The sequence below is a fragment of the Haliaeetus leucocephalus genome, unplaced genomic scaffold (assembly GCF_000737465.1).
Source record: "Haliaeetus leucocephalus isolate CR32 unplaced genomic scaffold, Haliaeetus_leucocephalus-4.0 Scaffold668, whole genome shotgun sequence".
Lineage (NCBI taxonomy): Eukaryota > Metazoa > Chordata > Aves > Accipitriformes > Accipitridae > Haliaeetus > Haliaeetus leucocephalus.
This window is the reverse complement of record NW_010973104.1, coordinates 5,746,442-5,772,004: the sequence shown is the minus strand read 5'-3', so window position 1 is coordinate 5,772,004 and position 25,563 is coordinate 5,746,442. Positions and strand designations below refer to the sequence as shown.

The window sequence follows — 25,563 nt, the reverse complement described above, 5'->3', positions numbered from 1 at the left end:
GCTGCTAAGGGGGGATTCATAATTTTTTTCATTTAAAAAAAAAAAAAAAAAAAAAAAAGATGAAACTTGCACAAGCCTAAACCACCAAATTTGGATTTAGTTTCAAGCCCACACATCTAATCCTCAGGACAAAACAGACTTGAAACCATGGTTTTGGTTCTGCTTACAAAGATAAGAGGAAACTGTAAAATAAAACCAGATCTGAATCTGAACTTAAATTCACAGATGTTTAAGTCCATGGCTTTTTTTTTGGCCCATCACTAGCTAAAATCTAAGTGTCTCAATAGACTTGAGGTTTCCCCAGGCTATTTTTGGCTATATCTGCTAAATACTGGATCTTTGTAATGTACCATCGACCCCAAGGGGCTATGTTGAAGCATTTATTCATCACCACTTTCGCAGGAAGCTGAAACGAAGATGAGAATATGGTGATTTAACTTTGGAGAGTAAGCTGTAATTACTTAAAAGTTTATGGCAACAACAAAAATAACTTGCATTACTTGTCATTGCTGGTCAAGCTGAAATAAAGGTATTTATTATAAAAAATTATTATCATTATTTAAGGAAAAATACTTAGTATCTGTGTAGTCTGTATGCAAATCTGCTAGCCAGTCATGCTTTCTCTTGGGCTGAAAAATGGCAAATTCCTTATTTTTATAAATTTCCTGTATTTGTACACCACTCGCATCCTTCATTAGTATTAGCAATCTGATTTGTTTGGGAATGGCAAGACTCAGAACATAATTCTGCACTTAGCTTAAATAATTCTAAAATGCAGGTTAGCAGAGAGGCAGATGATAATTCAAAACTTCTTGCTGCTTCTAAGCTGTTTTAGCTTCTCTCACTGTAAAAGCCAAGTCAAACACACCTAAATTAAAATACCTACTTGCAGTGTCTCAAAAGACAACAGGAAGATTAATGTATTTTGGTTTCCCTCTTGATTTTAGGTAATATTTTTTCACTTTTCATATGCTGAATCAAAACCCCAAAATAAAAGTAAACGCCATCACTAAGGTTGCACTGTTCTCTTACTGCTAGGTTTCAATACAGCAGGCAGCTTCAGAGGAAAACAAGAACCATACACCTTCCATATTTGAAATGTTGGCTAAATTTGCCATTTCCTTTCTTTCACTGTTGTACTAATTTTTATACATTTATACATAAATATATATATGCACGTACACACACAACACTTCAAATGTAGCTTTGGATGCTCCTAATAGTTTCAACAAACCCACATTGCTGCCTTTACTTTCTCCTCCTACCCTTCCCTAATAACTCATTCACATAAAGCAGACAAAAATTGCTGTGCAACCTCTGGAACCCTCTTGGCTGCAAATGGAAGGCAACACAACAACTAAGGAAAGGACACACCAGGTTCACGTGACCTGCACTTGCCAGGCATGACCTACATCTCTTAAGCACCATTTCTGGTGTAAGGATGTGAGGAAACTTCAACTTAGGAGCACCAGAATACACTAAAACTGGCCTGTTGATCTATAACCACAAACAATGCAAGCCCCATCAAGCCACAGATAAAAGTCCCTATGAATAATGTCCAAAGTTCTTCCCCAGATATTCAACATATTAAACTAGAGATATTTTCATATGGACAAGGTTCCCTGCCTGCCATTCTGCTCAGAGGGAGAATTCTCACTTCATTTGCCAGTACAGCCTTTCTGCTTCCCAGTATAACTTATAGTACACAACTTCTGTATGCAGTATCTTCTAACACATGGTAAGACCGAATAAACAATTCAAGATAACATTACAGCATCTCCAGCGAGTATTGGACACTAGAATTGGTTTCCACTTGATGCACCACTCCCTGCCATAATATGCAACTTCCCAACTAGGAGATTTAGTTCAACTACGTCATTTTCCCCCTCACGTTGAACATAGCCCCAAGCACAGAAACAGAAGACCTTGAACACAAGCCCAGCACAGAAAAATTCAGGGGAGAATGTTTTGCCCTTGTTATAACTAGAAGATGATTTAAGAGTTTCCATTTTGAATACCAAGAAGCTCCAGAGGAAAGTTTCAGGTTTCCTTGTTGCTACCCCTCTTTAGCCTTCATGCTATCTATTCTTGGCCATCCTGCAAAACAGAACCAACAGCAGCACAGCTGCATCAGACTAAGGGCAAATTGGCTTTCTGACGAAACTTCTAGTACTTAAATCTTTTCCTCACACCGAATATCGTAACTCCAACCAGCCTCTTCTATTTTCCTAGTCAAAATAAACAAACTCTCTAATCACAAACCAGCATCTCAAAAACCATTCTCCATAGCTGCCATCTGCTAGCTGTATGACAGTGAACAGGGACCAAGTTTTGGATGGTTTGCTGTTGCATACCACACACTTGTATAGCCACCTAAATGAAGCCACCGTGGACCAATTATGAAAGATCTGTTATTCCATTTGGAATTACTCATTTGGGGATTTGATTTTTGATTTGTTTTCCTCTGAGGTTTTTTGGAAGCACTAGTGGGATGAAGTTTAAATTAAATTGGGACCATCAGCATCCCAAAGACAACTATTCAGTAGCACACATTTAATATTGATTTAATATGATTATGTGGGCTGCTTGTAACCGCAGCTAACTAACACCACTTATACACAAAATACTTCATATATTCATTGCCAGCAATGTTAGAATATGAAGCAACCCAAAATACAGCAAAATAATCCACACAAATATTTAGCTCTGAAAGCTACAGAAAAGTGTAATTAAAAGCTGGAGTTTTCAATTCACAAAGACAGCTCAGGTGGATTGTTTCGTAAATCACGCACACAAAGTCTAAGGTGCCACTGGATAAATACGGTATTATAGAATATACAAAGCAAGTGACAAGCCAACCACTACGCTACCCAAAAATGAATCACTAATAAAATAAACTGCAACAATGCCAGCTGTCTTTGAGGATGACCTTATATTCCTGGCTGCTTCCAGAGCCAGGCGCATCAGCCAGTTCAAATATCCTGCTGAACTTCGGAAAACAGGAATGCCTGTATTAGGACACATCATTGCTGTTTCTAAAATACCTATTAGAGCTACACCTACAAATCCACGGGGTGGAAAAGAGTGAGGTGTAGTCTTCTAATCCTACCAAACATCACAGAGAGGATTGTTGACAGTATCAGCGCCGTTCCCTGCTGTGATTTGTGGTCACACGCGAGGCCCTGTGCTAGGGCCCTGCTCAAAGCTGTGCACAGCAAAGTCCAACCAAGTTTGCTTATTTCAACAGTGCTGTCCTGAGTACATTGACTTAATTTAAAAAAAATAAAAAAAAAAATTGGGCGATAAATGAAGTAGGACTGCGCAAGAGAATTTGGCATCGGCAAGCGATCGATAGCACCCCTAGAGCGTTCCAGGGCACGGGGACCGTCTGTGAGAACTTTTGGCCGGCAGGTCCCACCTGGGGAAGAGCGTGGGTGTCATTTTACCTGAGGCGGTGACCACGGTTGGACCGCGCAGCCTCCAGGGAGCGATGGCCACCGCGCCAGCACCCAGCCCTTCTGAGGACTGAGGCCGTCCCTCAGCCCAGCACCTGGGCACAGCCGACTTGCCCCGGTGGCCAACGGCCAGGAAAAGGGAGAGAGGGGGCCAGCGCCCCCTCAGGGCCCTCTCCAAGATGGCGGCCCGTCCGCACGGAGCCCCTCCCGCGCTCGGCGGGAAGGCCGCTGCCTCCCGGCGCGGACGGCGCGGCCGCTGGGGGGCGGTGGCGGGGGGGAGGGGGGAAAAGCGGGAGGCGGGGCGGCCGCCGCAGGAGGCCGGACCGGTCCGGGGGCCGTTCCCGTGGCCGCGGAGCCTGGCGAGGTTCCCGGCTGCCGGGCGGCGGCGGCGGTGCCGGCCGAGGCGGTGAGCGAGCAGCGCCGAGCACTGGCGGCTCGCCCTGAAGCGGTGCCAGGAGGCGGGGAAGGCCGCCCTGCGGAGCTCTGTACCGCCGGGGCCGGTCTGGGAGCGGCGGCCGCTGGGAGACGCGGCCGGTGAGGGTGGGGGGAAAATAGCTAAAAAATTCCCAATGTTCCTCCTTAGGCGCTGGGAAGGAAGGGTTTACCCGCGGCGTGGCCGAGTGCTGCCGCCCGCCTGGGAGGAACCTGGGGTTCGCAGTGCGAAAGATTGCTTTGGAAATAACGGCGTAATTTAACAAAAAAACAAAACAAAAAAGCCCATGATCCAAGCGTGGGGAATAACCACTTCTGCCTAGTGCTGGAGGAGAAATTAGCTTAATGCTTCACGTATTTACTTACAGTCAAAATAATCTAGCCCTAGGTTGCTGGCAGCAAAGGTCAAGACCAGTTTTTCATCAGGGGTTTTGTAAAATTACAGTATTGCCATTAGACCACTGATTTCTCGCTAACGACACACAGATTTTGTAACCTGTTCTTTCAGCACCTTAATCTTGGGGAAGAGATGGTGGTATCTGAGTTCCTTTAATGTAACTTAGTTACACACATCTGTATTCTTGACGTTTTTCCCAAGCCCAAACAAATCACCAGACTCTGGATGGCTGATGTCTGTGCTGGGGATGAGTTCTGTCAAGCCATCGGTAAGATCTTTTCCAGGTAATGAATGCCCCAAAAGATCTTTCTGCACGGTTACCTTTTTGAAATGTAGCTTGTTTTATCTAGGGGTCTACATGAAAAATAATGAAAGTGATAGCTCCATATCAAAGTTCCCAGCCTTTAAAATGTCACTAAATCATTCAAAAGAGTAATTTTAAAGCGTGACAGTTCACAAGAACCATTTTTAGGCTAAATATCTATTTTGTTCCCATTGATATATTTTTTGGTGCACAGCAATTTAAACAGGTTTGGGGAACCTCGTGAATTTAGTTTTCACTTGAAGAGTTTTTATTGGTACACCTTCATTTAACACAAAGCAGGTTCTGTTGATTAGCAGCATGGTTACCACTGAGCCTCAGTTATACCAAATATCTATTTACCTTGAGTGATGCAAACACCCCTACGAAACAGGCCAGACTATTAACTTCATCAGGTTCCTCTGCCAAGCAGAATTAGAATCGGCAAATTACAAGTGAAAGGCTCTGTAAAATAAACAGAGAATCTAATGGGACCACTAAGATTTGCTACGCTACTCCATTTTAGTGAATGTTAATAAAATTGAATGTGTAACTTAAGTCTACACCCCTGAAATCCATTATGTTGTCCAGGTAGAGAATCCCCTTTGCTTAAGCACAAGTGCAAATAATTCATTTTTAATTAAACTGTCAGAGTCTGATATCATAGTTTTCCTGTTGTTCATGTCATTTTAGGTATTCCACAGAAATGTGTTTTCACTTATATTAGAAAGATTTTATGTTAGATGTCATGCACTCTTTTAAAGCCCGGGCAGTGCCAATATTAAGAAATGCCTGACTGTTGAAGGCACTTTACTCCTGTGGTGGCGATGTGGTTTAACCTGGCAGGCAGCTGAACACCACACAGCCATTTACTCTCTCCCCCACAAGTGGGATGGGGGAGAGAATCGGAAAAAAGGTAAAATTTGTGGGCTGAGATAAAGACAGTTTAGCAGGACAGAAAAGGAAGGGAAAATAATAATGATAAAAGAATATACAAAACAAGCGGGCTGCCACTCCCCAGCCAACTCCCCCCAGCTTTATATGCTGAGCATGATGTCATACCGTCTGGAATATCCCTTGGGTCAGTTTGGGTCAGCTGTCCTCACTGTGTCCCCTCCCAGCTTCTTGTGCCCCCCCCAGCCTCCTTGCTGGTGGGGTGAGAAGCAGAAAAGGCCTTGGCTCTATGTAAGTGCTGCCCAGCAACAACTAAAACATCAGTGTGTTATCAACATTATTCTCATCCTAAATCCAAAACACAGCACTGTACCAGCTACTAGGAAGAAAATTAACTCTGTCCCAGCGGAAGCCAGGACAGGCGTAGAGCTTTAGCAAAGTGTATAACGTATTGGCAATATTCATTACAATGATTCACAATTACAGTAGGCATAACTAAGTTTTCAGCTACATATTTTACCAGTAGTTATTCATATTAATCATTCCTGCAGAGGAATGTACCAAGACTACATTTCTTACAAGGTTTTTTTGAGTACACCCTGATATTCAGGAAGTTATGCACGCCTATAAAAATTCACAGTCAGCTTATCCCTGTGTTTGTGAGCAATTACTGCAACTGTTTGAATAAGCAGCGTATCAGCTGAGAATTGGATGGGAAAAAGTAAGTGGCTAGAACACTCACAGGACTAGAGTCCTCACCCAAATTGTACAAATGGTCAGCTCAATTGAATCGAGGTTTTACTGCAAGGTCTAGAAACTACACATAGACTGTATCTGCAACAAATGCCTCTGCTGTAATTCCTTTAGGGTGTTACCAACTAGAGTGTATGTGGTGGGTTGACACTGGCTGGACACCAGGTGCCCACCAAAGCCACTCTATCACTCCCCCCCACCCCCTACCAGCTGGACAGGGGAGAGAAAATATAGTGAAAGGCTCATGGGTCGAGATAAGGACAGGGAGAGATCACTCAACCAATTACCATCACAGGCAAAACAGACTCGACATGAGGAAATTAGCTTAATTTATTACCAATCAAATCAGAGCAGGATAATGAGAAATAAAAACTAAATCTTAAAAATACCTTCTTCCTCGCCTCAACTTTACTCCCGATTTTCTCTCCCTCCTCCCCCCCCGCAGCACAGGAGGACGGGGAATGGGGGCTGGGGTCAGTTCATCACACCTTGTCTCTGCCGCTCTTTCCTCCTCAGGGGGAGGACTCCTCACACTCTTCCCCTGCTCCAGCGTGGGGTCCCTCCCATCGGAGACAGTCCTCCATGAACTTCTCCAACATGAGTCCTTCCCATGGGCTACAGTTCTTCACAAACTGTTCCAGCGTGAGTCCTTCCCATGGGCTGCAGTCCTTCAGGCACAGACTGCTCCAGCACGGGCTTTCCCATGGAGTCACAGTCATCTTCGGGGGCATCCAACTGCTCCGGCGTGGGGTCCTCCATGGGCTGCAGGTGGAGATCTGCTCCACCGTGGACCTCCAAAGGCTGCAGGGCAACAGCCTGCCTCACCATGGTCTTCCCCATGGGCTGCAGGGGAATCTGCTCTGGCACCTGGAGCACCTCCTGCCCCTCCTTCTGCACTGACCTGGGGGTCTGCAGGGCTGTTTCTCTCACATACTCTCACTCCTCTCTCCAGCTGCAGTTTTTTTGTTCCACAGCAACTTTTTCCTCTTCTTAAACCTGTTATCCCAGAGGCGCTACCACTGTCACTGATGGGCTTGGGCTTGGCCTTGGCCAGCGGCGGGTCCATCTTGGAGCCGGCTGGCATTGACTCTGTTGGACACAGGGGAAGCTTCTGGCAGCTTCTCACAGAAGCCTCCCCTGTGGCCACCCAGCTACCAAAACCTTGCCCACAAACCCAATACAGTGGAACAGGGAAAGACAAACAGTATATTCATAGTATATTAACACTCAGCGCTGTAGCTTAACAGCAATACCAGATTCAAATCCTATATAAAGAACCATGCAGATATGGCATGTTTTGGCCTGTTGATTCCAAAAAGTCCAAAAACAAGGCAAAAGAGATGCAGGACATTCATGAGATGAGACGTAAAATAGTATTAAAAAAATAGTACATGAAAGCCAGTCTTATAGCTTTTTATCAACTTAATTAATAAACTAACTGCAAGAAAGTACAGATGAAGGTTAAACTGGATAAAGACTAGACAGTGATTTCTGACAATACTGAATTCTTACCTCCCTCTCAGTGTGGAGCCCACAAACACACATGCAATAGCTGCAGCTTATGCTCTGGTATTGTGCTTGTGAGGCAAAGCTATGTTGCACCAGGGAACTCACTGCAGCTTAAGGGTGTCCTAAGTTAATTTATGGAAAACTAGCCACTGAGCAGTCACTGGAATACATCTCACAATAATTTCCCCTGACAGACAACTAATGTTTCGAACTATTCCTAGTAGAATTGAGCACCAGTACAAGTGATCTTTGCAGGCAGAGCTTAACACCAGAGCAAGAACTAGCCTTGCTGTACTTAGATTACACTGCCGCTATTCAGCAGAATATCTTTCCTTCTACTGAAAAAAGAAAAAAAATAAAAAAGGAAAACAAGATTGCAGCATTTCATTTTCCAGCAAGAGAAGGTACACGACCGATAGTGTTACCAGGTGTTTCTGGTAGAGCTGGAGGGATTTTGCTGGGTAGTTAATCACTCCCTTGCTCTGTACTCCTCCTGTCCATGTACTCTAGACTTTTGTTGCACTTGAATATGGAAAAACCTCACTGCTATGGCCAGGTCTGTAATATAGCTGCCATTTGCCCTTTCTGTTATATCCCCCTTCTTCACCTTTCCCACATGAAGTGCCCAAGAGCTTCTCTCACATGATGCAACGCAAAATTCCATCGAATTTCTTTTTTTCTTCTCTCTAAAACCTGCTCTTTCAGAAAGAGCAATGGGAAAAATGCTTCTGTACACAAATGACATTACAATAAAGTGTCTTCAAAGTCCTTATAGACAAGGTTTATTTCACCCAACATGTCCCCTACTCACCACTCAGCTCACTTCAGGAAACAAAAAAAATGCATTTACCATTTCACCCTTACTTTCTTTTTCTGCCAGATAAATCATAAGTATTATTACACTAGTGTTTCTCAGCTTCAAATTAGCAACATAACCCCTCTCAAAAAAAAAAAAGGAACAAAACCACAGGAATCAATGGGCGATCTCATATCCCACTACTGGCAGGCAATTAGCAAAGAGAAACAGAAGGATGAACATGATCATACTTTCACTAGGTAAACAAAGTATCTGTAAAATAGATTTATTGCTAAATGTAGTTCAAAGTATCAATAGAAATTGTGCATGCCATTTGGTCTTTCATTCATTAAGCACATTGATCTTTGAAAACATGATTCTGACTAATGAGCTGTGTTAAGTGGCTCTTGGATTCTTATTTTGTTGCTATTCTAGTGAAAGATCTGGACTCTCAGAAGCTGTTGAAAGAAAGAAAAGCTTCAGTGCTCTGCACTCAGATAACAGCTTCTCAACCTAATCTCTAGGACAATTCTCTATTTATTTATTTACTTAAAGATTACAAGCATCACCAAATCCTATTTAAGAGCTTACCTGAAGTAGATTTTGTCATCACAAATTGAAGAAGGATCAAGGATGCAGAGTTCCCAGCTAGGGAACTTCACTACAAAATACTTCAAAAGTAGTCTGAAGAGTAACAATAAAAAGACTGCACCACTTCCAACCACTCAAGTATTTAATTCAAATAATACATTATTTCCTTGTTCTAAGAAAGCAGACAGCATGTCAAAAGATGCAGAAACAATTACTTCAGTTTTTCTTGGCACTTTCACTGAAAACAGTTGTGGTTAAGTTTTAGCAATTTAACTGGGTCCATCCAGGTATTGAAAAATAAGTAAAATTATTCTATATAATTAATCTTTCAAAATAGATCACAAAATACAGCTGTCTTCCAAAACCAGGTGCATGTACTCATTTCAAGATTGAGTGTCAACAATGGTTCTTACAACAAACTGTAGAATTCATTGTAGAATAGGCACCCTTTTTTTCAAAAGGTTTCAAGACACTTAGTATATTTGGCTCAATAAAATTTATTTTTTTTAAATAGTCTTTTGTTGCTAGGCGGAACAGAAAAGTTGTTTAAAAATAAGCTAAATCCAGCAGACACCCAGAGAAGCAGCTCTATCACTGCACAAACCAACATATGTTTTAATATCAAATCTTCTGAATTCAGAGACTTGTTGAGGACTTTCTGCAGTTTGATAGCAAATAAACAGCTCTTGTAGGCTAACGAGGCAACTTGGCTAATACAATACTAGTTGACTTGCCTAACTGAAAGGCAAGTTACACTTTCTTTCACTTCAATGTGAGTTTTCCTTCAAGAGCAACAGTCATAACTTGACTTCATGTTTGTACCAGAATTCGTGGAAGAACTACTTAGCTTGTATTTTTCACAGCACTCCTCTTCTAAAAATCACTCAACGCACATTGATTGTGCTCAACAAAAATCAAGGCAAAGCTTTGTAAATCCCTGGAAATGTTCCATTCTGAATTTCTAAAGCCACTTGCTTTGGGTATGATGAACAAATTGTCTTACAACAGTCTACACTGTACATACGGTTGGCAGGAAGGATTTTTAATCTTCTCAGTGGAAGATGGCAGTTTCATCATTTTTGCTCCAATAAAAATACTAGAACTCCAATTATTACTTGATAGGCAATTTCCAATTTCAAGCCACATCTGTTTAAAATTTCTTTTTGTTAATTCATTTAAGCAGTGTTATCACAACATTAGAGAGTGATGGAAAAAGTCATTCAGTGTTTTGCAAGAAAAAGAACAAAACCAAAAAACCCCAAGATATGAAAGAGAAACTGCTAAACACAAAGAAATACATGCAATTCAACACAAGGTACGGAATATAGCAGCCTTGAATACATAATACTCCATACACACTGACTCCTCGTTACTTAACAATCATAACAAAACTATACCAGAACAAAGACCTGCCACAAGAGTTTTCTTTTAGAGGTCAAAAATTAAGTTGTGAGTGATCATTTATTATATTTATTTTTTTCCACACTGTTTGCCTTGCTGGGAATGAGTATGTATGTATTAGGTGCGTTTATTTTTTCACGATTTCACAAACCACAGGCTGAGAATTGGTGATGGGAAAGAAGTAATCTGTCAACTTTCAGCTGAGTGTCCCTATTGAGATGCAGCTGTCCGACTACAGCACAGCTCACTTCTCTGAGTTTTTGTGAGCATCGATTAGCCTCCGTCGCATTGCCCGGTTCCTGGCCCTGTTTTCTTCATACTGCAAGACAGATAAGGAAATTAATAGATCAACTGTTATCATTAAACGGATAAGTCAAATTTAAAAGCGTAGAGCGTTTATTACCCAGAAACAGAAACAATATCTTTGACGGATGCATTAGAAATGCAGTTCTTGTTAATATCTATATATTGGTTCATTTTTACTTTGAAATTAACATTTATTTGATTAAAATACATGTTTCCAAGTTTGAGGTTATTAAGCTAAAGAGTATTAGAACATTCTAATAAAGAAGATTCAGTTAATCTTGTGGAGAAACTTAATTATACAGCCATCTTATGTACGACAGCTACACTTCACACATGAGCTACGAAAAATGTTGCATTGGTGCTATTCCAGAGCACAGGTCAGGCTCTTTTCCTTTTAAAAGATACTGATTAATGTAAGTGTGTCTGCCTTCTGAAACATGAATCTGTCATCACAGACTTGGTCTATTTTTGATCCTGGTCATTAATTATGTGCACAGATAAAGTAGTATACCAAGATGAAAGGAACAAAGGCAAATTTGGGTTTAATAAGGGTAAGGCATTTTAGATTTTTTTATGGTTTAAAAAAGAAACACAACAGAGACGGGACTCCAGTGTAAAATGGAATCAAGAAAGCCTTCACAGTTTAGATAACATGCATAAGACAACCGTGCTTTCAAGTATGCCCCTGCACTAGCAAAAGCCTGAAGACTGAAGAGCCTGTCTTTCATTGCAGCCAAAAAGGAAACCTTTTCATGGCTAAAAGAAATGAAAAATTAAAAATCAATGTATGATTTGATATATATTTCATGAGAAGCAACTTATTCTTGGCCTTAAGTTAGCCCATATATTTGTTCATTTTTTTAGTAATTCATATCAAGAATAAAACCAAAGTAACACACAAATACTCAAATCTCTATACAATATAATAAACTGTTAAGGAGATTGATTTTGGAAAGGATTTGTGTTTTTTCACTCATTGTACTGATTGGTCTATAACTGAAATAATGGCCCGAAACATTATTTAACATTTACAGAATGCCTAACTTTTTCCCATGCCAATATTTATTTTTTCAATAACCCATCCCTGTTTTTACTTAGAATGAGAACAATGGATCTTCAAAAGCTACATCTGTACCCATTCCATACTTGTGAACAGTCTTTCAGGGGCTTCCTAGTAATGGCATATCAATGTAGCCATATTTTAAGAAGGCAAACAAATATAGCCATCAAGAACTCCTTTTAATATAAAGGCTTCAATGAAACAAAGAAAAATAAGATTAGTTGGAGAGAAACTTTCCTTCCTTATTTTCCAGATCTGTGCTACAGTTTTTACAAGGGAGGGGGGAAAAAAAAAAAAAAAAAAAAAAAAAGGTATTTGGCACAAGCAGATGAAATTAATTCCCATAGACTGACAGAGGGAAAAGAGGGGGCCCAAACTGTTCTGGCTGTCATGCACTTCCAAGTTTCCATTTTTAGACACAATTGTGAAATTTATGTCAAAATTAATAAGTACAATTTCAAGTTAAAAGATGTGTGAAAAGTTCATTTATGTGTTCTGTCATGTAGGCATGACAACCACAAATATAAAGACCAGCTGATACTCTTCTGAAAATGTGCCCATTAGCTAGTTAATCTACTTAAACTCCGAGAGTCTTCCATTCCTTCATATCTGCAGATGTAGTACGGCAATGAGTAGGTCCTAAGCAGCAATATTTTCATTTAGGGCCTAACTCAGCAACTCATCAAGTAGTTTCAGTCAGTATAACTGACTTTAGTAATAAGTGTTACTCATGCGTAAGTGACCATTACTACTTTATAGTCTATTCTCTGTGAACACCACTACTTAAAAAAAAAAAAATTAAGAAAAAATCAGAAGCAATCTGTGAAGTGTCAGTTCCTATTTGCAGTATTTGTTTGGTTAAAATGTGTTTGCCTATTTTTGTATATCCAAAAATAGACTATGCCATTTGTTAAAGCCAGATTTTACCTCAGAAATCTATCAAAAAAAGTTTAAATTTGGTATCAAATGCCCACTCCAGAATGTGCTTATATTTCAAGGCCTATTTATTGATTTGTACTACTTAATAAAAAGCAACACTGTTTCTGTCCTATGGACTTTTTTTTACTTAAGCATTTAACTCACAGTAAATCTGTTTCTTACCTCTTTCTTTAAGCACTTCCGCATCTCACGGTCAATATCATTGCAATAGCCAAAAAATTTCAAAATGTTGTGCTGGTTAAGTTAGGGAGAGAAAAAAAAATTTACAATTCAAAGGTTTCTTCCTTGGAAGCTCTAAATTTCTTAGAAGTCACTTGCATTTTGCAACATATCCTGGTTTTCTTTTCCTTTTTCTCTTTTTGTGAAAAATGATGCTTTGTAACTTTTTCACTGAGTAGGTAGAAGTTAGAGCTACTCCTGAACCTCATTTGAGCCACCCCTGCCTTGCTGAAAGTTGAAGGTACTCACTATGTCATATAATCAGACTAAAATAGGATACCTAAGCTGAAGCTATGAAGTCTAAATGTAGAACATTTTCTTGATCTAGGAAATCGGTCTTACAAATTTCACTCACGCTAGCTTGAGTCATGTACAAAAAATGAATATTCTGAACTCCAGTTTGTGATATAGAAAGATGTATTAGGAGATTTACGGGCATCCTGGAGGCAATGTCTTCTGTGCTTTAGTTGTCATTATTTCTTCATGACCTAGAGAGGCAAAGCACTTGATGCTCCATCATCCCTACCACATGAAGAATGAGTTGTTGGTCCAGAAGATGCAGGCACTAAGCTTAAGTGACTGAAATGTTAGAACCAGTATCAAAAACGGGCGATTAAGTTTCTCCAGATCTTGAGGTTAATAAATAAGATGCATTTACCATCTTTATGACACAGCTCAACGATGGGCCTTATGCATTCTTAAGTGTTACTTAGTTTCTGAAAAACTGCAGGCATTGTCCTCAGGAAGGCATTCCCCACCTAACCTGATGACATCCACCATAAAAATCTGTCCTTTTAGCCAGGATTTCCTGAAGTGATTTCATATTACCAGCCATCAAATCACTCTCAGAATGCATTCTTCTAAAAGGACTACTTTTTCAGAGTGATGCTTGTTACCATGGGACAGAATCTGGTAGCAGAGTATCCAAGCAATTCAGAAGACCTGAAGGTGTGGAGCTTTTAGGAGATATTTACAGCTATCCAATCAATAGAGACAATTCGATCAATCTTTTAAAGAACTAATGAATTTAAAAAAAAAAAAAAAAAGACCATGAAGAACAAAACAAACAAAACAGATGAAAATGAAGTCACTTCTGTATTTCAGAGGGAAACCTATGCGCTTTTCTGTAGCTGAGGAGCAACCAGATGGATTTATACAAGTAATACAGGAACACTATTTAAAATTCAAACAGTGGACAAGATTGCAACCAATAGAACATTACTGAAGGTAGGAGTGGGTTAATAAAGGTTATGACAATTTAACTATAGCAGTGCTACAATTAGCTTGTTTATACCTCTCTGCTTTATAAAGGGCATCAGATGACACTCTGAAGCAGTTGCATGTGATAAATGGTCACTTTACTGCAAGCTTTTCTTGCTTTTACAACACTTTCATTTTAGCTAATACAGATTTAGTTTTGTATTCTATGCCCATACCTGCATGTTAAATTTCAAAGTGAGTGCTCACATTTCAAACTCCACTCTTACTACTGCATACAGTGAGTTGAATCTGTATTTCTTTAGCCAGATTCCTAAGCTGTCAACTTTTTGGTTCAGATTATGAGAAAAAAAGAATCAGTTGCTCAAAAATAGCTATTACGCCTATTACAGTGATATGGTTGCAAGACTACGCGCATTTCTTTCAGCTGCCACCTATGAAAATAAGTCTTTTTAAAACATGCACTTGGCACAAGTGGAGTTGTTAAAATAAAAAAAAAAAAAAATCAAAATAATGACACCAAATAGGAATCCCATTAACCTCTCCTCACTAGATGCAAAACTTGATATAATGAGCAGGTTCTAGATTAGGAATAAAGTAAATCAAACTGACTTTTGTGAAAATGTACACACAGGATACCCAATTAAAAAATAATGCTTTTCATCCCTCAGGAATATTAATTTAAATTGTAGATGAAGGTTCTTAGAACATTTTGGCATTATAACAAAACAGCAGGTAGTCACTGATAAAGATCACCAACTTTTCAGATTTCAGTTACTTCAATTTTAAAAGAGTATTTCAGCACATTCCCCTTGAATTTTAAATGAAAAGGTATTGCTTCCTTTCAACTGAGTGTGAAAGAAGCCATCCTCACCCTTTCTGTTCTGAGACTGCTAGCACAAATACCGTCTCATCGTTGCACAAGACTGACAAAAGTAATTCCTCTTCATGTAAACATCAACTTCAAACAAAACCAAGAGAATATAATCCTGTGCATGACTGTGTTATTGCTGCTCCTAGTCCCTTCATAAGTCAAATTGGCAATAGAGTCCTTTGAATCACTTGCTGCCAAGGAATTCAAGTACACCTTTTAGTTCCAGTTCCCTCTCAAACTCAAGGCAGTCTAATAAGCTACATTATACAAAAAGCCTATGATACATGTATATTAACATTCATTTTTATTAAAACAAACAAACAAAAAACACAGACACCCCAAAAATACAGTCAACCATTACTTTCAAGTAGTAAATGAGTACTTCTGGATTCTCTAGTCAAAGCATAGAAAGCCCAACTATCTATGTACCAAAAAGCAGGACAAATCTGAGTGTATTTTCTTTCCTGATTGGATTTGTTTTCACAGTTATGAAAAACTAATGACAACATTTGAATTTTATATTGCCTATAGAAGTTTTGTTCTTCTCTTAACTGATAGTCATTTTATTTGGCAATCCTTTTGATACTATAGTAGTTAATGTACAAGGAGAGTCTTCTCACTTAATTCTAGCTACTGAATACCTTAATTCTAGCTACATTACAACATTAAAGTTGTTTAAAAAAATCAACTAACAACAACAAAAAAAGTCTCTACAATCTCTCAAATTACCTAAAGCATTTTTAAGCAAATTAAAATTTTAGAACTCAGAAGAAATGCGTAACTCTTGCACTTAACACAACTTTTAATTTTGAAGCTTGGGGATGTTCTGCACAAGAACTTTGTATCTTAGGTTTAAAAAATTTAGACAGTGCATAGGAACAGACAGGCAATGGTATGGGAAGTACCACCTATGAGATGGCATCAACAGATTCCAGTGGGCTTACATTTCAAGATATTGCACTACAAGTGCCAACAAAAACCAATTAAATGTTGCTGAACAAACCCAGTACAGTATACTCATTGAAAGTGAATTTCAGTATTAAAACTCTGCTCCCTTCATTGTTGTAATTTAGAAATCATAAGAAAGTGTGGTACCACAAAAGTTTTTTTATATGTTAGTTTAGCTACTTCAAAATCTGCAAAAATGTTGTTATATCTCTTTCATGCAAAATGTCTTCTCACGCATTTTGTGTATTATCAGCCTTGTTTTTCTTTCTGTAGTGACTTTTGCAAAGAAAAAATTAGAATTCTGCTCAAAACTGTAAAGCTAACATATGTATTGTCTTAGAATTTATGGGTAACTAACTGCATTGCAAAAAAAAGTATAAACACCACATCTGAACATGGAGGTGAAAATATTGTAGATTGCATGTAATGGTGTAAACCATTGTTTTCACATTCATATTCAACATTTAAATATATTTTTGTCTCAGTGGAAACTACAAAACTGAGCTTTTTATGCACTAATACAGAAATATATCTGTACAGAACATCTACTTAGAGTATACAAGAGAACTGGGAAAATAATTCACAATATTACAACAATGCTGCAGATAGCTTTCATTGCAGGGGCTGACTCTTCTACATCTAGAGGTTTACTACAGAGCAAATTGAAAAAAAGACTTTTAAATGAATGACATGAAGATTCTATCTTCCTGAAGCAATGAAGAGCCTTGAGAAGCCTGAAGACAATTTGGCATTTCACATTCTTGGGTAGGTGCCTATTAAGAACATGGAAGTCAAACAGCAATGCGCATTTAGCTCTCAAAGCATTGAATGTAAGGCATGCTGCATGTCCGGATCCCCATCAACACATCTGCTTATAAATAGACTGAAGCATCTGCCCAGTGGACAGCTGGAATATGGAAATGCTGTGAGCATACAAAAGAGGGCATTTGAAGTTGCTTTTATTATTATTTTTTGAGGGGCACACAGTACTAAAAGGTGCAGAATTTATTTCAGTTCTTAAAATAGGTCCATTCTTGTCCAGCTGTAGCACAGGAAATTGTAAGGCATGTTTTATTTTGTAAAGAAATCACTGGCAAAATTTTACACACAGTCATCAGATACCTCTTCAGTGAAAACATACTAGCTACATGTTACCTCCTAGAGGAGGTTTTTCTCTCTATGATCATATAATATTCTCACTAATTTATCTGACACTCATTCCCCCAAACCACCCACTCTTTTCTCTGCTCAAAACTCCTTACCTCCTTGTGACACTTCTTGAGCAGACTGATAACTAGGTTACATTCTTCGGTGTGCAGATGTGGAGACAGGTCTGGATGCATCTTTAGTTAGGGATAATTTTAGTAGTACAAGGACAAGAGTCTCAGAGAACTTCCACCTGCCAACATTAAAATATGAAAGTATAACTAGAAAGTTTGAGTTATCCACTTAAGATATTATCACACAGTATTGTTTTAACAAAAAATATTTTAGATCAAAATGCAGCTTAGTATGTATAAGTTATATTACACAGTTAAAGTAATTAAAACCAGCACATGTCTGTTCTTCTACACAGCCCAAATGTTAAAAGTTAACTAGAAGTTTATATTTTTTGCTATCGTGGACATAGGCATGCATTTGAGATTTTAATTTTCAGGGACTCCCTAGTAGCATTAATCTTTCTTGAACTGCAGATTATCTTTTCACCTTCCTACTTCAGTTTTCTCCTTTCTAGCTTTAAAAAAGTTAAGTATATGTAATTTTCTTTCTACCTTCTACAAAGATGGATCAGAACAGGAAGCACAATGCTATTTCATTATTGCACTCTGAGAACTGACAACTTTTTTAGTTATCTACATACTTTTTAAAAAATCCTGATCCAAAGCATTGATGATGCTTTAAAAACCAGTTCTTAATCAAAATAGTAATGATTTTTTTTAATTATGCCCAATTGGAATGTCCCTTCTTGCAACTTCACATTGTTGCCTCTTGCCCTTTCACTGTGCTCTTCTGAAAAGCATCTGGATCTGTCTTCACGAATCACCTACTCCCTCAGATAGTGGAAGATAGCATTTAGGTTTCCCTCGAGTCTTCTCTTTTGACCGCTAAAGCAGCCTAGTTCCCTTCACCTTGCTGCATATACCAGCTGTTCCACCCTCCTGACCCTCTTAGTTTCTCCTTTGCTGGACTCGTTTTTTTATCATCTCTGTTAGACTGTGGGACCCAAAGATGAACATAGTATTTCAGATGTGGCCTCAAGACTGCCAGGAAGAGAGGAATAATAATAGCTTCCCTTAACCTGCTAGCTACACTTCTAACGCAGCCCAGTATGCTGTTAGCCTTTGTTGCCGCAAGGGTGCACTGCTAAATCACGTTTTAACTTCATGTCAACTAAGACCCCCCAGGTCCTTTTCTGCAGGATTCATAGGGCAGGAGCAAGCTTCATTCTAGAGATAATTTCTTATATTGCCACCCATTTGAAAAAGCAATATTCCCAGAAGTAATTTTCAAGATATTTTCTTGAAAAGGAAGAAAGCATCATATGACGGAGGCTGAAATAAAATGACATCTTTGCTGTTGAAGATCACTTCACCAGGGAGGGAAGAAGAAAAGTCCAGTTCATACCAAGACAAATGGTCTCATCTTGACAAAATTCTACTTATATGACCCATACTGCCACTGAATTAAAGAGATGCCTTTTTTTGTTTGTTTACTTACTATTTTCTCATTGCCCCTCCTCCCAAAGAGATGACCTTTCTAGCTGCAATACATCAGGCAAATACCACTACAACTTGTACTGAGTAGCCATCACTGTTTGAACACTCCAGCTAAATAGACAAGCTAAATACTAGCAGCCAGTGGTCAGATTTTACAATTGCAAAATCCCAATATTCAGCTGCAGTGCTGGCAGCTATAATCTATACTGCTATTCCTAGAATACTGTATTGGGTTTGTGGGCAAGGTTTTGGTAGTGGGGGGCAGCCACAGGGGTGGCTTCTGTGAGAAGCTGCTAAAATCTTCCCCAGTATCTGACAGAGCCAATGCCAGCTGGCTCCAAGATGGACCTGCCGCTGGCCAAGGCCAAGCCCAAGCCCAAGCCCATCAGTGACAGTGGTAGCACCTCTGGGATAACAGGTTTAAGAAGAGGAAAAAGTTGCTGTGGAACAAAAAAACTGCAGCTGGAGAGAGGAGTGAGAGTATGTGAGAGAAACAGCCCTGCAGACCCCCAGGTCAGTGCAGAAGGAGGGGCAGGAGGTGCTCCAGGTGCCAGAGCAGAGATTCCCCTGCAACCCATGGTGAAGACCATGGTGAGGCAGGCTGTTGCCCTGCAACCCATGGAGGTCCACGGTGGAGCAGATCTCCACCTGCAGCCCATGGAGGACCCCACGCCGGAGCAGTTGGATGCCCCCGAATATGGCTGTGACTCCATGGGAAAGCCCGTGCTGGAGCAGTCTGTGCCTGAAGGACTGCAGCCCGTGGGAAGGACTCACGCTGGAGAAGTTCATGGAGGACTGTCTCCGATGGGAGGGACCCCACGCTGGAGCAGGGAAAGAGTGTGAGGAGTCCTCCCCTTGAGGAGGAAGGAGCAGCAGAAACAATGTGTGATGAACTGACCCCAACCCCCATTACCTGTCCTCCTGTGCTGCTGAGGGGGGAGGAGGGAGAGAAAATCAGGAGTAAAGTTGAGCCCAAGAAGGCGGCAGGTGTGGGGGGAAGGTATTTTTAAGATTCAGTTTTTATTTCTCATTATCCTACTCTGATTTGATAAAAAATATATTAATTTTTTTTTTTCCCCCAAGTTGAATCTGTTTTGCCTGTGACAAACAGTAATTGGCAAGTGATCTCTCCCTATCCTTATCTCAACCCACAAGCCTTTCGTTATATTTTCTCTCCTCTGTCCAGCTGATGGTGGGGAGAGTGATAGAGCGGCTTTGGTAGGCACCTGGCATCCAGCCAGGGTCCACCCACCACAAATACTCAGGTAATATATTTGGCTTCAAGAGGTATGTACACTAATTTACCCAATATTTCCCATCATGTGTTCAGCTTAACAAGAGTTAAATTCCCACAAGCAAACTTAATTTTAAAAATCTAAACAGATTTAAAAGCCTCTTGAGACCCATGAGAATATGTTCCACAGAGTGTTGCAAACACATATAATAATTTCTTTCAAAAATCTTCCCCCATACTATCTGGTAGTCTAATATTACACTACATATACTCTAAGCACAGAAGCTGGAAGCTGTACAAGTTGCTTAAGCATTCTGTTCAACAAATTAACAAATGAACCTTTAGAAATATGACAGCAGGAGCACGACTGTAACAGCAAAGTGATTAAGAACCCTGCTGTGTTATTGCCACCAGCTTTTGATTGCATGCCACACAAAGTCAACGTTTTGAATTTATCAGTAGATTTTTGATAGCACTAGAGTTAGCGTTCCCTTGAGAGGGTGACGTGCTCAATGACTGTGCATTACTTTAACATGTGTGAACCCAGCTGATTATTAAATCTCTTCATCATTCAGCCTCCGACTGCTCTTCTAAAACTGTCATCTGAGCTGGCTGTCTTGCTTTCTCCTTCTGAGACCAGTGCCCTAGTGAAATAGGTAGCATGCACATCAGCACAGGCCAGAAAATCAAAGGGAGCTATTCAAGGAAAGATTCATTATTTCTAAACTAAGATTAGTAACCACTGCCATTGTTTACAAAATTATTCTCATATAAAGTGGATGAAAGCTATCAATGCCACAAATAGATAGGTGACAGTGCATTTCATCAATTAAAAGCCTTCTAACAACTCAAATGAATTTTGCAACGGCACCTCTTGCAGGACAAATGCTACAAATCAGAGGTCCTAACTGTCACACCAGTTCATAGATCAGTACTCCTGAAATTCATTTTCAAATAACATTGAATATTAAAATCTTTCAAGTTCAGTTACCAGATACGGTACTCAGTTCATACAGGCTACGATGGATTAAAGTAACAAAACATCTTACAGTGGTCATGGAAGGCTTAACTAGAGCCTTTAAGTACTTTTGATGTTCATGACTGAACGGTGTTATCAGTGCTCAATATTATATTTATGTTTAGGAGTGACAGTGATCTATACATGAGCAGAGAAGGCTAAAATATTTTTGCTGGAGGGGAATGACTCCGACAGATGAAAGTTTCAAGAGTAACAAAAACATGTATGAAAAAAGGATAGGATGGTTCCTTAGTTTCCTTTTAATAATGTTCCAATCTAAAATGAAGATAGCAAGTTGCCATCTCACCAGAATTTAAGTCCACAGTGACAGAATTCTATATAGGTGGTAGCTCATAAGGAATCCAAGTATGAAAATATACTGGGGGGGAGGGGGGGGAAATCGCAGTAAAAAATTCGGAATAAGCAATATAAATTGCTCTGAGAAAACTACTAACAGAAATGCTGGATAAAGAACATCAAGGTAAACATGCAATTGCTGTAGAAAAAATACTAACAGTAAAGTAGAAGAACAGTACCAAGAAAATACAGGAATTGCTTTAGGAGGAAAAATGGACTGCAAAATCCTAAGCAAACATTAATATCTGAAACGAATATTTGGAGAGAAGTATTTAGATGAACTCTTTACATAAAGGCACTGACATTTCACTGGGTTGTACAAAAATGGTCTGCCCTTTAATGTGTTTTATATGAGATTTTGAATTATGTGCAGTTTTTCCTTCCTTGTTAAAAATTACACTACATATATATCTAAATGATTTGGTTGAAATGCCTTAAGAACTAACTGCAAATTTCTATAAACTGTTAGCCTCTGAAGGTCAAAGACATGGATAAAGATGATTGATCTTTCAACTTCCTTAACTAGTTTCTAAATCTACGCTATCATTCAGGGAAAAGAAAAATTAAGAAATTGTCTCATTCGAGTATCACGTTCTGTGTAGTTTATCTTAAGTGGGGAAAATAGGGGATGTTCTAGCTTTATGGTTTCCAATATAAAACTTTTTTTTTTTTACTCAAAAGCCTAAACTTAGAAATTCTCTGACAATAATACTTAATTTCCAACACTAATATTTCTGTTTAGAAAAATAATACTTGTAAGATAATTCCTTGCATAAGCAATCCTGAACACTAAGCATATCAAGTTGCTAAATGTTTCCTAACAGGAATCAACATATAAGTTATCGAAAAGGGATACTCATTCCTAATCTAAAAGCTGATCTATACACATGTCCAATACATTAAATATTTAATATTAATGCGCAAAAGGAACCTACACGTATTATGGAATTCACAATAAAACTGCAGATACCTAGCAAGTACACAGAAACCAAAAGGCTGTCCCAAAAGAGCAGACAAGAACACTATGCATTTCCTTCACACTCCTGCTGGACACTAAAATCTAGGATAAGGTGCTTGTTTCTCTCCATGTGCTAGTCTCTCCTCCTGACATCCTTATGGCAAATAGCAGTAAAAGGACCCAGCTGTGTGGAGAAATAAGGTGTTTGGTACATTCCCACTTCTTTCCCAAAGGAAGCATGAGATCAGCATGTCAGGAATTGAGGGAATTTCCTTTCTTCTTTTCTCAAAATCCCCCATAAATATGAACTAACCAGTTCCCTGACGCAGAAGGAAAACTAAATTAGGTTGCTTTAGTCTCACTGATTAGCTTAATGCTTAATATTTCCATGTTTGGGGGACAACAATGAAAGAAAGATTTAAATCTAGGTAATTGTTTTCCTAAGATGTTTTAATGAAATATGGAAAAAGCATGTCAGAAGACTATTTCTCAGACCAAGTTTTGCTATTTTTTTCATTTAAAAAGTTGCATGCAAAAGTAATTCAACTTTTTTCAAGTTTCTAAAGTCAATAGTTAAAAAAAAATCACATATTGCTCAGAAAAATTACTTCTTAAAGCAAAATGCAAATCCTTGTGTACCAATCCTGAAGATGAAAAATTGCATCTGAGCATCTACATTGCTAATCATTAAGCTCCTTAACCAGAAACACAGACCTTTCTACAGTACAGAACACACACATTTGCTGCAAACACTCAAATAATACCCACAAGGCGGCAGCATGACCGTGCAAACGAGAACATGGACTAAAAGAGGGGGAAGGGCAAACAGATCTGCAAATTCCTATAAAGCCACCGTATCACTTCACCATGTGTAACATTTAGTTTTGCACTTCATTTCACTGTCTAATCTGAGTAAGACCAGACATTTTGGTTTTAAGTTCTCAGTTACATAGTATTGTTCTGTTTGGCTTTGGAGAAAAACACTTAACAAACCAACCAGCTCTTTGTTTACTCAAATCATGGGTGTTTTCTGTAACATTATACAAAGTTTTAGCATAAAAAGAGATTCAGCTCCACACCTAACTGGTAAGTGTTACCTAAAGATATCATTCATGTCACTTCAGCAGAACTTCTGCATTCCTAGTATTATCTTTCATACACAATTTATAAATATTTCTGATAACAGCTTAGAATACTCAGATCAGTCATTCAGTGAAATGAGAAATCACAGTTGATGAAGGCCATTTAAAAAACCTAGGGAACTCTGAACTAAGGACTCTGTTTCTAGCTTTCAGCAACATGGTTAACGTCTTCCAGATCGGGATATTAAAGTATCATTCTATGCTGCTGTCCTTGAGGTTGTGATTAGGCACACTGAGCATGACCCCTCGCTTTCCAATGTTTCCAAGAAATTTAGCCAGACACCTTCACTTCAACAAACCAAGTTTAGCTAAATCTTATAAAAATTAGTCACAACCTCTTGAATCTCAGTCTTCAAAACTATGCATTACTTTTCCAATATTACATATTACAATGGGAAGGAAATAATTTAGATACATATCTATGAAGACTTGTAAATAATAAGGAAGCACAAAGCGGGGGGGGGGGGGGATTATGTCTACTTTTAAAATGTTTTTATATTATATAGATTTTATTTACTTTCCCTGAACCTAAATAATAACAATTTAAAAAACCCTTTGATAAATAAGATTCATACTGATTTTAACTGTCTTTTTACATGACTACTTTCTACCAGCAATTCAACATCCCTCACATCAGCAGAATGAGTTCTCACCCGCTACTTTTAGGACTAAGTATCTGATAAAACTACATCAAGCCTGACTTCATACTTAGTAAAGCAAGCTAACAAGGTGTTAGTCCTAACAAATAAAGCAAGTTGAACACCAACTTGAATATCAAGCAATTTCTACAGTTTTACTTCTGGCTTAAATGATCAACTGAAGCACAATAGGGCATTTTCAACTCCTGGCAATTACTTAAGGTCGTATTCATACAACACACATCAGCATAGTTACAGGGCAATTAGTGGAATATTTTTATTATAATATGCAGCAAGTCACACTGCACAATATAGCATTTTATCACAAAAGATTATTGAAGCAATCTCTTTCTATTTCTGCTGTGTCTATGAAGATGAGAATATACAGTCAAGAATGGCAAGACCCAGCCAGTATAAAAGTAAAGCATGCTGAAGATAAGGTTCTGTCGCCAAATTCCTGTTTGGCAAGCTGCTCTCGTACTTCAGCTGCATCCACCAGACCAGGCTTCATTTCATTACTATTGCATTCATTTCCCAATCTATCAGATAAGAACACTATAAATTTAGTACTGCCAGCAGAATTTTCTTGCTTACTGTAGAACAGCTTTTCGCCTTCTGAGAGAAAGGGATCGAGAGGATCACGCTCCCCTGATGGAAAAGACAGGACCTCATCGCTTCAGCAGCAAGCACCCCTCAAGAAAGGCACATAGCACTTGGCTGAAAGTAAATATTGTTAGTGTGACAGCTTTGCTGTCAGGTGAAAGGGGATGCTACACTGTTATCAACAGTTAGGGCAGGAGAAGAGGCCCACTGAACTAATCCAGACTGTTTTCAGTCTGTAGTTTCTCAGTGCTGCCAGGAGTCCTTAAAGTACTGATGGGAAACACACAGACCCAAGGAAAATCAAGCTTACGACCGTCGCAATGGGAAGCCCCAGGTTGCCACTCAGAACAGCCCTTCTGAAAGCCCTCCCTGAGCCCTGAAGGAGGGTGCGAGGTGAGCAGAGGGTCCCAGAAGCCGGCCCCGAGCTCAGGCAGGGCAGGGCACGGCTCCCCCCAAAGCCAGGCGGCGGGCCGGGAAGGGAGGGCATCTCTCCCACATGCCCCTCTTTTCGTTCAGCACTAAAAAGGAGCAACGCTGCCCGCTCGGGTCCGGCCAAAGCCTCCCCTCTCAGCCATCCTCGCACTTACTCCAGTCCCCAGAGGACGAGCCCAGCCAGGCGAGGCAGGCACCGCGACCGACACGCCAGCCGCGCAGCGTCGGGAGGAGGCGCGGGCGACCCGGCCAGGCCCGACCGGAAGCCACCTCAGCGCAGCCGGCAGCGGCGGGAAGAGCCCTCACGGAGCCGGAGCCAATAGCGCTGCGGGGTGGGAGGCGGGGCGCCTTGTGATTGGACGGCTCCGGCA

The 25,563-nt window shown here is 39.7% G+C and overlaps 1 protein-coding gene across 1 annotated transcript; it reads right to left on the bottom strand.

The window, feature by feature from the left end:
• Positions 1-9,286: 9,286 nt before the first annotated feature.
• CMC2 (C-x(9)-C motif containing 2) lies at positions 9,287-25,449 on the bottom strand. Its single transcript, XM_010579678.1, has 4 exons — positions 25,348-25,449; positions 17,356-17,492; positions 12,997-13,068; positions 9,287-10,848 (listed from the first exon to the last, which is right to left on the bottom strand). The coding sequence occupies exons 2-4, from the start codon at positions 17,434-17,436 to the stop codon at positions 10,774-10,776; spliced, it is 228 nt and encodes a 75-aa protein (XP_010577980.1). The 5' UTR covers positions 17,437-17,492; positions 25,348-25,449; the 3' UTR covers positions 9,287-10,773.
• Positions 25,450-25,563: the final 114 nt, after the last annotated feature.